We start from the raw sequence: 18,304 nt of genomic DNA, 5'->3' as shown, positions 1-18,304 counted from the left end.
TCCAAAACATTCAAAGGTTTTCAGCATTCCCTGTGTAGCTATACTGCTCTCTTTTTTTTTCTTTTTAAACTAAGCACTGATTAGAAAATGAAGGGCCTATCATAAAAATGCTGGTACTTGAACTATTAAAGGAGCACAGCTCTACAAGCATAGGGGCATGTAAGAAAAAAAAAAAAAGTAACATTTTTTTCACCTCTTTTTAATTTACAGGACTAGTTCTCAAGGTCACATGAACTGGGTCCCTAGCTATGGAGCCTGGCATGACATACACATGTATTTGTTTCTTAATAACCAAATAGATAAATAAATTTAAAAAACCCTCAACATACCATATCTGTCATCTTAGTCCAATATTTTAGCTGACTAATAAAAGAAAAAAAATGTATAATGTGCCAGTTACACCAATCTTGAGAAAAGGACAGACATAGTAACTTGCCATTTACTGCGGATTTGGTTTGAGAAGGGGTTTAGTTTGTTTTGGGGTGTTTTGTTTAGTTTTAATCAGACATCTGTCCTTCTTTGTTCATGTTCTCTTTGGTACTCCAACACAGATCATAACATTCATGAGACACTAAATGGACTAAACTTAATCAACTTTAGACAAAACAATACATCTCATAGTCACTATTCTGATATGGCTGAAACTCAGCAAATTTTGAATCGAACACACTACATGGGTTTAGACTGGACATTAGGAAGCATTTCTTTACCCAGAGGGTGGTCAAACACTGGAACAGGCTTCCTAGAGAGGTGATCGATTCCCCAAGCCTGTCAGTGTTTAAGAGGCATTTGGACAATGCCCTTAATAACATACTTTAATTTCTGGTCAGCCCTGAACTGGTCAGGCAGTTGGACTAGATGATCCTTCTAGGTCCCTTCCAACTGAAATATTCTACTCTATTCTATTCAATTCAATTCTATTCTATTCTACTATAATTTTACTACATAGCTCAACAACCTGCTTGCACGAAAACACATAAACTGGAGCAAAGAAAAGGTATCCAACGAACAAATTAAACCATTACTGTTGCCATCCTAATATAATGCTGCAGTGAAGAAAGCCAAGTGTCAAAAGCGTAAAAATTCAAAGAGAATAATAATACTGGAAATGTAATGAATATTCTGCAAAATTATTACATCTCTTCATCTGGAAAACTGCACTCATTTCTACACTTAAGAAGATAAAGCAGACATAAACACAGTCTGACACTTCCCAGAAAAACTTCCATGGCATAGGCGTTTCCTCTGCTGTATGCAGGTTCCCATCCAATTAAAATATAATGAAATGAAAACTTTTCTAAATATTCCGTTTCAGGTTCTAAGTCCCACCAAGCGCAGATGCCACCATTTTCTCACCATACATCGGACTGCTCAACATCTACTCTCCTTTGCTGTTACTCAGTTAGGGATTTTCCAGATCACTCTCTGATGGGTCAATTTCTCACCTATCATGCAATAGGCCTGCTGATAAGAAAGATGAAATATGAGCAGCTAATCTCCAGAACTTTTACGCTATTTCCTCTTCCATCCCTTTTTGGCGTAATAAAGGATGACACAATCCTGTGAGCATTGCTATCCACTAAACACAGGTTGAAAAGCCTCAGAGCCACAATTTTCATATGCTTATGGTCCTGAAAACAGCAATAAAATTAAATTCTTTAAGTTATCTACAGTATTTCATAAGTCACCATAATGATGATTTGGTATACGTAACAAAATGAACCACCAGCTGGTGCAACCACCCACCGAAGTCTTAGGACCTTTCTCACACAGGCTAAGCCGCTATTTACTCAGGTTGGACTTGCAAAGGAGCTTTGGGGCTGTGCAAAACAATCTTTTTGTTATTGGTTTATTCCCAACTCAAGCAAAACTAAAACCACGATAAATTTATATTGAGGATCGCCAAAGTAAAATCCGTAGGCCAAACGTACTCCAGGGTGCTTAACTAGATTGTCTGAGAACAACTGCAGGTTCCAATATATGTTCTTTGTGTATTGCATTCATTTTAGAAAAAGAGATGGGACACAATGTACACCAAAATCTGCATTTGCCTGATATCACTGATTATGTGGCATCTAAATTTAGCTTGTAATCTCTGCAGAGCAGGACCTTTGTTTCCTGTTTGCTCTGTAATTACTACAGAAAATTATGGTCTGGCATAAATGAATATATACTGTTCTGACACAGTTTTTAAAATAACTGTGGACATTAAACGTTGCCCATCAAACTCTGGATGAAATGTCAGTGGACGAGTAATTTGATCACATTTTGAAAAATCCATTTCTGAACAATTCCTTTTTTGTTATTTCCATTTATTTTCATTTTGACTAATTAGTCGCAACACAGCTAGCATAGCTCTTCTGTTTGTATCATCATGGCTAAGAATAAAATAAAATGGATATTTTTACTGTTTACATGTCTGCTTCTAGTCACATTTACAATGTTCTGTGCAAGCTACTATTTCTAACACAATACTGCCTTGAAACACTGGCCAAACCAGCAAAGACTTGGGTTTGTCATATTCAAACAAAACAGGTCAAAAAACCTATTCTTCCGAACACGTGGCAGACAAAGGCTGGGAGTTAAGATATATTATCCCACATTATCTAGGTAAAGAACTGAACATATGAAATTAAAAGACTTTTCTGGAATTACAAAGAAAGTCTGTAGCAGATCTAGAAATTAAATCGAGGTCATCCTCACCTCTGATCATACAAGAAGTTTGCTCTTACTGTATTTGCATTGATCCCTAAGGGCAAAAAAATTAAACCCATATGCTATCACACAGCTGACCTTAAGCATAAGGAGTAAGTCAGTGCCTAGTGTTTGGCAGTGGGCTTCCCCTAGGAAGAAAAATGAAGGCGGCAAGTATTCCTTGCATGCAATCATATATTTGCAAGGAAGCAGTAAAAAAACCTGCTTGCTTTGTTGCAGTAGCCGGCCTTACCAGTAAGCTGCCTCAGTCTTTGCAAGCATTCTCTCTATACTTTCCATCACACGTTTACTCTTGATATCCTGGAATTTTTTTGTTACCCTTATCTTGTCTCTTCTTTCACCGATTACAATTACAGATGCAACTGAATTAATCCCTAGTCCAAGTGTTTATATTAGCATTTGGGTGCCAGGTCCTGTTCCAGCTAAATAAAAACACGATTACTCGCTCCCTGACTTCATCTCCAAGGACGAAGCGTTTCCATCACTTTCAAAGCAATCTGTGACTTCTCACTGACAAAAGTCACCCTGTGTGGGTAGCTACCAGAGCACAGCACCTTCATTGCTGACGGCAGCGTCCCTCTCGGTCCTCTCCGAGATGTTTCCGACGGGCAGTGCTGGAAGCACGGGCAGTGTTTCCGAGCAGAAGGCAGACAGGCGGAGGCACAGACCTGCTCCACCTCTGCTGCTGCGAGCAGCTGGAGTTTTACTAAACTTAAGAATTCTGAGATATCTCAAACGGTTTCTGAGAACCTGATAAGACCAAGTCTAAGGGAAGAAGTTAACATCTAAAAATAAAGACTGCTACTTGGCTAATTTTTTTTTCCCCAGATCTCGCACATTACAACCAGAAAAGTGATGGGACACTTCCTGTACAAACCCATGAAAACACCAACAACGCTTCTGAATAGGCCTGTGGAACCTTCGATCCCTAAATCCGATACGGTTTTCCTGCACTACCTACGCTACAGACAGAGCCCTGGTCTGAGCTACGACGGTGATTTTCCCAAGACAAGTCCTAGAAAGCGGAGGTAAGCAGGAGGGCTTAGCCGGAGTGAAAGATAAGCGCAATTGCACGATGCAAACGGAACAGCGAGGGAAGAAGCAACACAGAAGCTGATGACGTGACCCAGCATTTTCCACCTGGGGGACAGAGAGAGGAGGAGAGGAAATGGAGGACGAAAATACACCTCCTAGGAGTCCTCGCAGTCTTCAGGAAAGAGCCGGCGAGCTCCGCTGGGGCCACGCATCGCCCGGGAGCCCGGCCGCTGTCTGACCTGCTGCCTCGGCTCCGGCAGCACTGGCAGCCGGGGCGGCGGGGCCGGCCAGGCCCTGCGGGGTGCCTGGGCGGGAGGAGGCCATGAGCTGCCCCGTGCCGGTCACAGCCGCTTCCAGCCGGCGCTGGAGGAGCTCCCACCAAAGAGAGGAGCCGGCGGTGCCTCTGCCCAAACCTGCGGCAGAGAGGGCGGCAGCAGGCGGGGTTGGGGGTTGGTGAGGAAACACGAAAGGAGAGCGGCGAGGAGAAGCCTGGAGAAACAAAACGGAGGACAGACGTGGGAGCGGGCAGCGTTGGGAACGGGGCCGGAGGAGCGCGCTCGGAACGAGGCGCTCCGGCACGCCCTGCCGTCCCAAGCGAAGCCCCTCAGCCGAGGGCAGCTTTTAGTCTGGGGGGGTCTTTTCATAACGCCGCGTTGCATCTTGAAAATGGTTTTCATAGTTGTAAATACGAAAGGTTAGGTTTTCAGTGTTTTTATAGATTATTAAAATCACCCATGAAAATACATGGATGCACAAACATGAAAATGCGACTAGTATGTGTAACTGAAGAAGTGATCAAGTGGTTTTGATACAGATGGCAGCAGATGTGCAACAGCACAGTTCCTGGCAACTTCTGTATTTCAGGGGTTTTCTACCAGATAAAACGTGTGAAAATCTCCTGATTCCCAAAAGTGCTAACCACTCGTTAAATTCTGCCATCTTGCCCAAATCTAAAAACAAATGCAAAACCCAAATTACTTTCTAATCAGTTGCTGGCATCTATTCTGACAAAAGATACATTCAGGTATGTGATATCATCAAGTCCAGTAATAAAGAATGTCACTGTTGCAATGTCAACATTCACAACGAGAACTCTTGTAAAAAGTAAATCCCAGTAAACAATAAAAAGAAAAAGATAGCTAAAACCCAGGCAATTTAATATTAAAAAAGCAATTTTTTGATGCTTGTATAAACTGACTGAACTTCAACATTTAAAAGATCAATTAAAATAAAATTATTAAAGTTACCAACTTGAAATATCGAAACCCTATATAAAGAGAGTGAAAACTAGGAAGATAATGAGGTTTTTTGGGGTAAATGGGATGCTTTTGTTAAAAATGGAGCTTTATAACTCCCTTAGAGAAAAAAGGCAATGCATCCAAACCATATCAGGCAATACTTCTAAGACTTTCAGACTTTAAACATATGGAGTAGTCCTAGCATTTAGCAAGAAATAGAAACCTCCTATCTAAAAAAAAATTTAATTTTCCATGACCTTGAGCAACTACACACTCACAGATTTTAAGGTTAGACAGTAACTTTATTGATTGCCCAAATGGACCTTATATAAGCACAGTGATGGAATTTCATCAGTAGACAGGGAATTTAAATTGCTTATAAGAAGTCTTTAATTTTGAAAAATAATTCCTAAAGTATACAATGCCAATATGGTTATAAATAATAGGCAGTTGTTTCCCCCTCTTTCACTTTTGGAACTTGATCATTTTGGATATTTACTTGCAATGGAGATGGGCCACAAGTATAGTATAAGTGGTATAAATATTTCTAATGGCAAATTATTAACACTAGTCCTTTTAACATTGAAACTTGACTGAGTCTTTCTGGTGTCACTCAAAGAGAAAAAAAATTCCGTTCTGATTATCTGGCCACTACACAAGTCAATGGAACATTCTTCTACTACTGACAAGATGCAAGTCAAACCTCTTCAGCATTTATTATTTTCAGATTTCAAAGTATTTTATATAAATGTTAATTAACATTTGTAAAATGAGATTGAATCCAATTTTGAAATCCAATGTAATTAAAACCAGATTTTTTGCTGTAACACTGTAAATAGGAAGTCTCACATTAGATACTGTTAAATATGTTGAAAACTGTAAAATAACTCAGTGCTTGCTTTCCTGAAGAACTGCAAATTCTTGGCAGTTTTAGTCAGTGAAATGTCTCGAAAAATTAAGGTAACACTTCTCTAATTGTTTAAGATATGAAAGAAAGACTTTGTATCCTGAGAAGTACTCTCAATTTAGTTCACATTTGCATACTATTGAATTCTTAAATATTCTTCAGAAGGATACGGTACTAATGATTTCGGAGACAACAGAGTAAATGAGTAGGACTTGCAATCTCACCCTGTGTGGCAGTTCCTTACCTTCCCTTTACATTTTCGTTATAATATTTTTGCAAGCAAATTTGCTTCTTTCTGAAGCTACTGAGATGCTGGTCTCGTTACACTAAAAAAAGAGAGCTCCTTCAAATTGAAGAGTTCTATGAGCATTAAAGATTTTCACAAAGACTTTAGGAACAAAGGCAGGCAGTTACATACAACCAGTCTGTTAAAATATGACTCCCCTTGAGCATAAAAGAAGGAAATGATGCCCCTAACAACCCTATTAATAGGACTTACCCTAGTAGGGGAGCAGACAATAGTACTTGGGGAAAGGAATTGCCTGCTGACAGCCTGTAAACAAGACTTTCTGTCATTTCATGTCTGCTCATGGTTCTGGGCAACACTTCCATCTAATTGGTGACTGGGTAGGTTGAAGGTTGCGGGGGGCTGAAGTTTTATATTCTTTGGCCCTTTTATCAAAATTACCTCTATCACCTCAGTCTACAAACATTTTAAGAACAGCAGAGTAAACTGCAGAATATTGAATAGGCTTGAATTTTCTTGGCACTATAAATTAGAAGAATTTCTTGGTCTGTATTCTGACAGACTACCTCTATTGATTAACTCAGTCCCTAAATGATGACCAACAGAGGTTAAAAAAAGACACAAAGCAGACTCAAACACCAGCTCTCCCACAACGCCATACCAAATCCTTCCCTAGGCTAAACTGGGAAGTACATTCTCCTTCTGTCAGGTGATGGTATATCCCAAATCTTTCAACCAGTTAACTTCATGTACCCAAGGCTACATCATACGATAATGCATAACCTGTTAGTATGAAGCATCCCCCTACCAAACCATGCTTTCCTTATTCAGGGTGGTTTGTTTTTTTGGTTTTTTTTTGGTTTTAGTGTCGTTCCCCCCCCCCCCCCCCCCTTTTCTGGGTCTAGTCAAAATTATTTAAAGGCTTTTAAAAAAAAATTATTTCCATATCAGTCTTTCTGAAAGGTCTCTTTCTACAGCACAGCCTTACACTCCTTACTTTACCTTTGCTGTTCACAAGCTCACAATTAGCAGAGAACTCACTTTGTGGTCGTATTTTCCTGATGAGAGATTTGGTCAACCATTCTGCTCTCCTAGCTGTTTTGGAGGATAGATGACAAAATTTTACTAACACTTAGGATTTGGGCAAAATTAAGTGCCTCTATCCAACACAGGCATCCAGGGTTCTCCAGCACAGACTGATTTCTAGGAACAGAAAACTTAGAATGTTCTTATCTATTTAGAAGTACCTGGTCTAGAACTAGCCTACTACGTTCCACCTGAATTACTACACGACACAAAGTTTAGTAATTATCTAACTCTCTTCACAGGCTTGAGAAGGCAAGTAAGCTCTGAGCAAGCCACCAGCACTGACATCACCTAATACACTTAGCAGCTCTGGGGCTACCGAAAAAGCTACGCCACTTTTACTCAAGAATATAACCAGAAATGGAGGAAGGTCACCTTGTAGTCTCTCATCCTTTTTAGGAGCACTACAACACCTGAGGCAGGCAATTTAGATCTTGCCCTTTGCCCTCTGAGCCATATGCTTCTAGTATATATAGCCTGAGAAGTGACATACAACTGTAATTCCCCCATCACTCAGACATTTCTGGGGCATGTTATTTCCCATTCTTAAAGGGCAACTCTCCCCAGTGTTCCAAAATAACTTCTTACTCCTTCTTAAAATGTCCCATAACTTTCTTACAAATCCTGTAGCAGCAAATCTGTGCCAAGGAAGCGGTTTAAAATGAGGTACTCTTCCCAGTAACATGCTACCCCTTTCAGAGCTATAGTTTTATCTCGTTATTGACATTTAACAACAAATGGTTTCTCCCTTCCTTCACTTCCATGGCATAAGTTTGAGCTGTAAAGCAGCACATCAGGTTGATTAATAAACTCTGCATCTTTATGACATAGGAAAGCTATTACTCAGGTTCTTGAGAAGTTCTTGAAATACGTGGAATCTAGAGAAGAGAATACTGGGGATCATTCCATAATTCAGCTTAAAAATATCAACAAGACACGTGCGCAAACTGTATACAAGTACAGTTTTCTCTTACACTTTTCTTTTACAGTCTTGGTAGCTAGGAGTTTTACTACTGGATGACAAATTCCAGATTGTATGAATTTGTTTTTTCAAGTGGTAAACTCTCCATTTGTATTCAATAGCTCTAAGAGAAAACCACATGGATGGCAGTACAATGGAGACGGCTATTTTATTAAGATGTCGAGAACAACAGTACAGCTGTAATTCACTGTGGAGTTTCCATACATTTTGTTGTGAAAGTGATGACAAGTTGATGATTTTGCCATAAAACTGTCAAATACAGCAAACTATTCAATAAAGGCCTTTTCATGGAGTGGCACAGAGACACTCAGACTCTTTTCAGATTAGTTCAAGAGCAGCTCTCCTAACAACCAATTATAACATATAGCTTTTCTTTTTTCAAAAAAAAACCCCAAACAAACAAAAAACTAACCACAAGACCAAAATAACTCTTCTGAAGACATCCTCTATAAATTATTCATACATTTGTGGACTTGGTTTTAAAAACTGCCAAATAAATCTCAAAAGGAATCATTTGGTCCTAATGCGTAATTTTTGATGAAAAATAGTCCTCATTGAAATGCTTGTATTTATTGCTATTATTTATGTATTTAATGTAATAGAACTTAATTAACCTCTCAAGTGATATTTTGAGAGTTCACTACTTTTCACACAATTGCTGAAGAAAGATGTGTGTTACTTTGGTTTCTTATAATCTTGAAAGGGAGATTCTTTAGTCAGTAAGAGATTATTTCTTCATAGAGTCCTATAAATATTCATTTTCATACCTCCTCTATCGCTTACACAGCCAGAAACCACATTACAAAATCAGGATGTAAATTACTAGCAAAGTAAAACCGCAGAAAGGTTATTCACCGTTATCTTTCGCATGTGTGTGAACACAGCAGTAGGAAGGCCTGCTATTTAAAGTTTCTTACATTTCCAGGATCTAGCAAGATCTAACATAGCCTTTGTAATTACTTTGTTATTTCTGATTCTAAGACTGTAAATTTGTTTTTATTATCTCTCAGTATATTTCTATATTGACTTGTTACCGGCTTTATGTATTCTATACATAGGAACTGATGGAAAATAAAGGGAATTTTCAAAGTTTAATTACTTTATTATATTCAAAGTTGCTTATAAACTCATTCAATTTAAGGAAACAACATTTTCATCAGCAGTAAAGCAAAGTGTTTTGGAGCTGTGATGCATTATGTAGAGAAAAACGTTATTGTACAGCATATGGTTCTGTTAGAATAGAATGCTTTATCGAGGGCATTAAAAGAGCAGAGAGGCATCTTGCTTTTCCCCACAACTTTTCCTCAAGACTAAATGTAATTATTATTCTTATGTATTCTTTAATGTTTAAGTTGTAAACAAACTATGATTTACATAGAACAGAGATTTGAGTATGACATTAGGTAAACATAACACAAGCTTTACTTTATAGAGCCAAGTTCTTTTTACGTAGTATAGCTCCTGCAATTTCATACAGATAATGAAGTAAGAGTGGAGAAAAAAAGGTTCAAAGGAAATAATCCAATTGTATGAGCTTATCTTTAATTTCTGTTTTTATTTCCTAAAGAAAGACTAAACCTGTGCAGTACTATGACAATTCTGTTGAAAAATAATCTCATGATCGTTGACTGTTTTGCAGTTCTTCTTAGAGATTCTCTAAGAAATGTCTTTTGATTTGCTTGATTTTGTATAAAATGTTTACCTTGCTTGTTTTTATAAATACTTTCAAAGGCAATAATGGCTTCTAAATGTAATTCAAAGTGAGACTTTAACGAGCATAACACACATATTTCTGCAAGCAGGATGACTCAAGAGTTGCCAACATTAGCTAGCACAGAAGCCAGAACCTTCAGGGTTTTAGTTCCAGCTGATGGCATGCTGACCCACCCTGTGACCAAGAATGCAGCTGTCTTGTAGAGTAGCTACGAGTCTCATTTAGTATTTATAATATATCTGTCTAGTCATATAGGCCAGATGATTGTGTTTTGGTTTTTTACTAGCACCTTAATAGCAAAAGGCAATAACAACATATTCATACAAATTAGCTCATCTTCTCAGCTTTTTACTTCTCAAAGTGTGAGATCCCATGTTTCAGCCTAGGAAGAGGTAGTGCACTAGATACAGTCGAGTCTATCAGCTCCTACGTGACACACTAGCGCAGCACAGCCCTGCACTCCCTTTCCTTCGTGATGGGATCCGATGCATTTGGCACCTGATAGTGCGACATTACAGAAGGCTGCACGGGAGAGTGGTACACAGCTGCTGCAGAGGAGCACAAATGGCACAGTGCTGGTGCTCAGGTCACGAAACTGGATAGATTTGAATGAGTATTAAGAACTGCTACGACATAACCATGGTAACCTATTTGTATTCATGAAGAGGGAAAAAAACCACAGGAAATGGGAAGCAGTCTGCAGGTGTGGTAGTCAGGGAGGACTTGCAGCAGGACGCTGGTGCAAAGTCCAAGTATAACGGAGGGGATGCTCTCTAGGGCTGTGGGGAATGTGCAGGCCTTAGCAAGGGGAACAGGTTCTCTGGTCCAGGGTTCACCTCTGGCTGCAAGCAAGATTCCTGGGGATGGACCTGGGGACGACACCCTGGGTGCAATAGGCTGGGCTCCGTATGTGCTGGACTGCAAGGCAAAACTGGGTGCACTAGGTGGGAGCACTGCACAGCACAGCAGGCTTCAGAGGAGCTGTGCTGGGGATAAGGAGAGTCTTCCTATGTTCAGGACAGCATAGCGCTGTGAAGGGGTGGGAGGGGTGAACTACTCCCACGGTAGCTGCAGCAAGAACAAGTGGACCCTGTCTATAGAGGTATTTAGCAGGCCTAATTCAAACCAAACAGAGCAATTTCCATCTTCTTCATACAACATACAGGGGAAAAAAATAATGTCATGCAATTAAAAATACAAAAATTACTATTGTTCTTTTAAAGAAGAACTTCAGGTGACAGTATGCCACATTTGGCATATATCTGGAAAAACCTTATGTGTCATATTGTGAAGTCCTAGCATTTTTTTCCCCATGAAAATATCATGATCTCCTTAAAATTCTAAAGGAATAAATACCTCTTGAATAGTGTTTAGTACTACTTACAATTGTACAAATATAAACTAACAAAGCATGAAAAAACCTTCATGAATCTAGTTTGCTGCCTCAGAAGACTGGATCAAAAAGGGCCCTGATTGTACTGTATTTCCCTCCATTGCAGAAACGCAGACCCTATATATTTCTGACGATAAATACTTTACTTGAAGATTATTTCATTAGCAACAACAGGATGATGTTCGAAGATGCTATACTACAGTCAGATGTACTTGAAAGAACATAAACGCACCTGACCTGTATCTATTGCATCGTAAGTTGTACTTTTGCAGTCAAGGATATTGACAGTTACAGCATAGAAAACTAATTGCTAAAACACAGCAAAAATGAATCTCAGTTCAAAACCAGCTAATCAGTTTGGGAATTCTTACGGACAAACACTAAGAAATCATCATGTAAAATATATTCACCACACCGCTAGCCACAGATGCAAGCTGTCATATAGTGGGGTTACCACATACTCATTCATGATTTACAGTCTGATAGCTTGCTTTCCTTTTTTTTTTTTTCTGTATGAGAAAGAAGCATTTAATCTCTCTTAGAAGGCAATTTCACTTAAAGTGAAGTGCGGTTTTCCAACAGAACAAAATTTAGTCATGCATACAATTCACATGAGGGCGTATAGGAATTAGGCTTGCATTTCATGTAAAGTCTACAATTCTCGTCTTCAGAAGACTTGCCTCAGAATTAAAAATTAAAACATACTAGAAAATACTGATGGGAGTACTACATATGATGGCTTTGAATAAGAACTGTAAAGTTAAGGTATATATACACACTTCATCCGAATTCAACTGAGTACGTGATTCCAAAATTAATTTGCATGTCAAACAGGAACAGGTTCTTGTGCAATATATAAGTGCTATCCATTTCTTCTCAAACTTCAAACAAAACAAATACAGCTTCTCTCTCTCTCAGTAATATGTTTCAAGGCCAGGAAGAGAATAGCAGTTAAACAATGTTATTTCACATAGGATATAGTCTAAATAGTATCTGCGTGTGCTACTAACAACAATGCAGTCCAAACATGCAATGTGATTTTGACATGTTATGGAAAGTATTTACCTGATGGAATAAAAAGAAAGAGGTAATGCATGTGTGTATATTTTTTTTTTTCTTTTAGTTATGGGGATAGAGAAGTTTAGCCTACGTATACACTGTCTGTGTCATCGGTTTCAGGGAGCAATCCCTGGTCTCCAGGCCAAGATGTGCAGAACAGTTTGCATCCACCTAAAGTGAATTGGCTGTGTCCACATGCAAAGTGTTTGGCCTGAGTCTTCTCTAAGCTCCACAGGGGACCTTTAGGACCATAAGAAATTCATTTTTTGTAGTTTTTAGTCCTGAGTACTCCATAACCGAAGATAAGTAACAGTCCACCACAGAGGGCTACTTTTATAGCATGACCCTGAGAGTATGTTTCATCCTATAGTGAAGGGCATAAGGACATGCAAGCGTCCAAGGGTGACAACACTACATCTTCTATAGACTTCTTCTAAAACTTAACCTACTAATTTTTGCACCTTAGACACAGCTAGTTGGTTAATTCTGGAAAGGGAAGCCAGAACTGAAGAACTAGTACAAACTAATGCAGAGCATCATCAGACTTGTGTGTCAGCTGAGGCGAGATGAAAGAAGAGGGTGCAGCTGTACTACGGGGGATGGAATTGAAAGCTTCTTACAAGCCTACGGCTATACTCTGTGAATTCTTTCTTTTCCCTCCTTGTTTAAGAATAAATGTATTTCTTTATCTGTAGTGATCACATTCTAAATTTTCTACAATGTGCTTCCACTACGAAGACAAGCAATATGAAATTAAGGTGAAAAATTTGGAATATACAATCACTGACTTTCACTTACATTTCTTCTATATGCAATTTGGAAAACCAGTGTGAGAACTGTCTCCTGATGGAACTTTCCTTCTCATGGCAAAGGCATAAAGTGTCTGAAAAATGCTATGCTTATCAGGTATTACAACATTTTTCCATATTTTCTGAAACATCATATGATAGCAGAATCACCACTTACTGCGGTCAGTAATTATTGTTCTGGCCTCTTGATTGCTCGTCTTGTTTTTTAGATTTTGTGCTGCAGTTATTAGTTCATCCAGTTGGGGACGTCTTTGCTCCAGATCCTGTAGTATTGCCTAGTTGCACACAAATACAAAAATAAAACAAAGAAAAAAGCATGTAGAGCTGTTGAGAAGACCATGTATAGGGACTTTTTTTTGTGCCAGCTTGATTTAAAGCACAAAGGTTGTTTGCTGTTTCAAATAATACAAAGAATTTGGTCTAGACCTTGCAAATATTGTTGTTATTCTTAACATAAAAATACCAAGTATAACTTGTAACAATAATTTTAAAAGAACCTATAAAACTAGATATAAAATTATGCAAGGGTAAGCTATTTTCCTCTATAAAGCTATAGAAGTATACTGTTCTTCTATAATGTCTTAGATTTTACAGCATATTTTTAAAAAGATATAGGGGTTTACCAGATTGGGCAGGATTTTCCTAGTAACTCATGAAGTCTAATTAATGTTTGCTTCTTAAGATTTTAAGACTGTTTAATTACTATGTAGTGGTTTAAAGCCAATGTAAGACTGTTAATGTTGCTTCTTCTGTCCTGACACCTTACCTAGCAGAAAAGTAATTAACACTCACAGTAATTTATATGTTAGTCAACCAGATACATAAAGCCCAGGCAATCTGACTAGAAAGTAAGAAGTGGATCTAGAATTTCTCACAGGGAAAAAGATGGGCTTCAAAATAATGACTCGTGGTCTTTAGGAGGTAATAAAAACTAAAATACAATAGCTTTAGATATGAAAATAAGAACTCAAGGGGAGTAAGTCATGTAACATTTATGCATATATTAAGTTAACTTATTTTGAAGGATTAGGGAAGAGCAAACAAGGAAGCAGTTCAATGATTTCCCAGATAAGAAGCATCCAACCATGTATTTAAAAGACATTGACCAAATCTAGCAACTTCGAGTCCCTATCGTGTAGCTTCCAGAAAAGATGCTTGTTAGATTTCCCAGTCTTAGGAGTTGGAAGTAGCAATATTTATTACCAAATTATGAACAAATTACTTTATTTTTTCCCCACAATTTTGAGTCACCGGAACAGTACGCTGTCAGATAGCTAATAGGTACAGCATATCAGCTATCAAGCTGATAACAAAGGTCAGTGGAGGATTTTTATTTTTCAGGCTTTTTATGTGGACAGCGGTTAGATAATCTGTTAGCATGCCCACCTGGCTGTTGACTATGTGTCTTGGAGTATTTTATTGTCTTAAAAGAATTCCCACCACCCCCCTTTAAAATGCTTTTATTCTAAATAATCATAGTTTATTTTAACAAGCTTTTATTCACTAACTGTACTGGATGGAAAAGACCTGCAGGGTCTGATCTTAAACTTGGCCCTCCAACCTGAGATTAGAGATATATAATTTCACCAATTTGAAGGTGACAGGTAAAGGCCTAGTATTATTTTCTGTTCAATGAGATTAACAAAAGAGCACAAGAATATCACTTCCAGTAACTACAGCATGTATCATCAAAAGCAAGCTAAAAACTCCACAGTTTCATTTTTGTTCAGTTACAAGCTCTTCAGAAAAAAAAGGTAATTTTCAAGATACACATCTAGCTACACCCTGTGAAATTCTTGCCTTTAACTTCTGTATCAGAAGTTCTTTGAAAATCTATTATAACTGGCTTTCTAAACTCATACCCAAAAGTTTGGAGGGTATTTTCTCACTTGTATACTGATTGGATTGCATACAGAGACACACAGTTAAAGCAGCAGCTTGCATAATTAAGCGAAGAACAAATTTCTCATTAGAAGTCTCTCCTTAGTGAAAGCACTCAAGAAAAAGAAATAAAATCTACTGATGCAGTTACTACCTCTAGATATCTATGTGCCTTCAAAACTCCATTTTCTAGGAAGACAAGTTAATGAGTGACATGAATTTTACAATAGGAAAAGCAGTCCCATTGCAGCCTAACAATATCTGCATTATACATACTGCCAAAATGGACTGTGCAGAAGGGACATTAAAACACGTACAACACGCTCAGATAATTGTGTGGCCTCCAAAGTAATATTCCCCCTTCTCTTTCCTTCCCCTACCTAGAAACTGTTTAGAGGAGGAAAAGCAAGTTAAGTGATTCTAAGGTCTTACACCCAGAGAGACTCTAAACTGTTCCCTAAAGTTTCCTAAATATAATTTTTATATTTGATATACTGAACAGGAGAATGATTTATCTGATCCAGCCTGAGTCTCCAACCAGACATTAAATGCTATGTTTGTACCATAGAAGAAAGCTTCTGCTATATGAAATGTAGTAAGAAACAAAGCAATAGGTTAGGATTTGCTCAGTACCAAAATGAGCGAATGGAACTGATGTATTCCTAAGTGCTTACAGAATGATTTACCCACAAGACCGATCTGCAATTCCTGAACTGGACACTTGGGAAAACTAGCAATGCCTCTTTCAAGTGAGTCTTGCTAGCTCTGCTGTCCCCTCAGGGACACAACAATCTTGTCCCTATTCGGCCTGTGAGGACATCCTTCCCTCTGCCATTTAATGTGGATAAAATTACTTTCTGCTGGATGTACTAACGTGTGTTTTTGAAAGGTCAGGAAGGACATCTTGAAACCCTTACACTATGAACAGATCTGAAGATTCTTGGACCTGTCAGAGGACAATAATATACAATTATAGAACAGATGGGTTTTTTCTTAGTCTTAGAGAGGCAACCACTCAGAATAAGGATAAAACCTTCCCCAAATTAATATATTTTTTCTTCAGTTTAATACAAAGTGTCTGAGAACCGTACCCAAACAATGTACTGTTTTATTTGGTAAAATTTTATCAATTAAAATTGTTGTAAAATTGTAACAATGTTTATTGGTACAATTTTACCAATTGCTACAATCCTAAAGACTTAGTAAATATACGTTCCACATGGAACCTACTTTGCATGTACATGTACAAACCCTGATGGAAACTCGGATAAAAGTAACTACTAAAACACATCATTCCTGAGCCTTCCTGTGATCCTGTAGCATGAAAGTAACCAGCAACACTTGAGCTCCACTTAAAGTATTAGCAAATTCAGAAAAATATTCTGTGACTGGACAAACTAATCATACAAATTGATTTTGTGGGTAACAAAAATGCAAATAATTATGCTAGAAAGAGAAGTGCTTTGATGAATACAAATTAAAAGACAGCTAAATATGATTTTGGGAAGAAAAAATTGAATAGCTTTAAAGTATTAGCTGAAAAGATGTAAAGCGGACAAACAAACCAAAAAACGAAACCCCCAAACCAAAATGAGAAACAGTGCGTATATGGAGACACTTTTTAAAACTTTTACAAATTCAGCCAAATATTTAATTTTGTAAAATTGGATCCTCAACAGAAAACTAAGTGGAAACTATTAGAAGACGTTATTACAACAGCCACAGGAAGAAAAACTCGTTAATAGTGGCACCCTGGTGGAGGCACAGCAGATGCAACAGACCAGATGCCTCTGATTTGGAATGTCAGCACGCTGAAACAAATGTGCTATGTAAAAACGGGTAATACAAAAATAAAAGTTATTATGAAAGGATTTTCAAAATAAATTAAACAGAAATCCATCTAGTCCCCATCAGGTCACCAAAAGCACAGGTACAAAGACTTAGGGAGTCAGCTACACTAAAAGGATTTTTTAATTATTTTTTTTTAATAAACACTTGTGATCTTGTGCATATAATTTTATAATTTCCCTTTATTCTCATTTACCTAGTGTTCTGTAAAGGTAGAATAATGTATTCTGCAAAACATACACCACATTTTAATCAAATTTGTGTTTAATAATAAATGTAATTCAACATGAGTAGATCAACAATGAAGAAGGACCATTGACATCCATGGTTGTACAAATACATCTTTAAACCCCCAAAGAGTTTTCTTTTTCTTCTATATATCTATGAGTGCCAACATAATAATGCTTGGTGACAGCATAGTAATGGAAAGATGAGATTCAGTCATCAAACCTGCCTACAGTTTGTTAGAAAGTGATGCTATTCACTTTTAACAATCTTTCCACATTTGTGGACAGCAGCTGCTCAAAAGAAAAATCCAATTTTCAGGTTCCTAGCTTTTATGATTTCTTTACACAAAATGGGGATTGAGATATGGAACAAATTGTTTAAGTCAGCAACTGAGATAACTTGTATAAAAATTGCAAAAAAATAAACTGAAAAACTGAAACAGGTGAAGTGTGACAAATTCTTGGTGGGACCACAAAGTTTGAGACTGAGAATTTAAATATTCTTTAGCTTTATAATGTACTGCATGCTACAGCCTGCATATTTGTCACTCTAGGCATGTGTGTAGTAATTTATATAAAAGGTAGGATTTTTAAAATGTATCCAATCTTTCTTCCTGACTTTATGGCAAGCGTTATTGTGCTGGTTTTGGCTGGTTAAACCACCACAGTTATTGAACTGGAATATCTGAATTCCAGGAGGGTACCACGTCTTAAACATTCAACTAATCATTTATTAGTGCTGATTATGGGTGTTTGCTCTTTAATATCAGAAGCAACTTTTCTCACACCAAAGCCGGGACTTTTAATCTCCCATTGCTGAAGTTCAAACATACAAACTAGAGTTAAGGTTGCTGTTCTGCAACATTATATATGATTGTGGTTCAGTCTGTATGCTTCTTTAAAAAGGCTCTGGGTCTACTTCATAACCATTTTACATTCTTAAGTTGAAAAACGTCTCTGAAAACGAAGAAGTTAAAATGCCATTAAAAAAATGAAAGATTATTGGGTAAAGTAGGTCCCACGATTCCTTCTAGTACTTAACGGAGGAGTCCTCCATAGTGGTAATGACTACCATGTCTTCACAATTTTTCTGTGTATTTACATGCTACCAGTCAAAAGTAGTTTGCTATCTATTTTATACGTTTTTGGGGTTTTTTTCACTA

General features: G+C 37.8%; 1 protein-coding gene across 24 annotated transcripts in view; it reads right to left on the bottom strand.

Annotated features, from left to right (window-relative positions):
* Nucleotides 1–18,304, bottom strand: part of DMD (dystrophin) — a 1,198,278-nt gene that overhangs the window by 304,340 nt on the left and 875,634 nt on the right. For all 24 annotated transcript variants that reach the window (XM_030020819.2, XM_030020811.2, XM_030020812.2 and 21 more), the window contains one exon: nucleotides 13,343–13,460. In XM_030020819.2, the coding sequence (XP_029876679.1) occupies nucleotides 13,343–13,460 (118 nt within the window). The remainder of the gene's footprint in view (nucleotides 1–13,342; nucleotides 13,461–18,304) is intronic.

This window comes from Aquila chrysaetos, chromosome 7, assembly GCF_900496995.4.
Source record: "Aquila chrysaetos chrysaetos chromosome 7, bAquChr1.4, whole genome shotgun sequence".
In the NCBI taxonomy this organism is placed as follows: domain Eukaryota; kingdom Metazoa; phylum Chordata; class Aves; order Accipitriformes; family Accipitridae; genus Aquila; species Aquila chrysaetos.
Note: the sequence above shows the minus strand (reverse complement) of the source record. Positions and strands in the feature narration are given on the sequence as shown.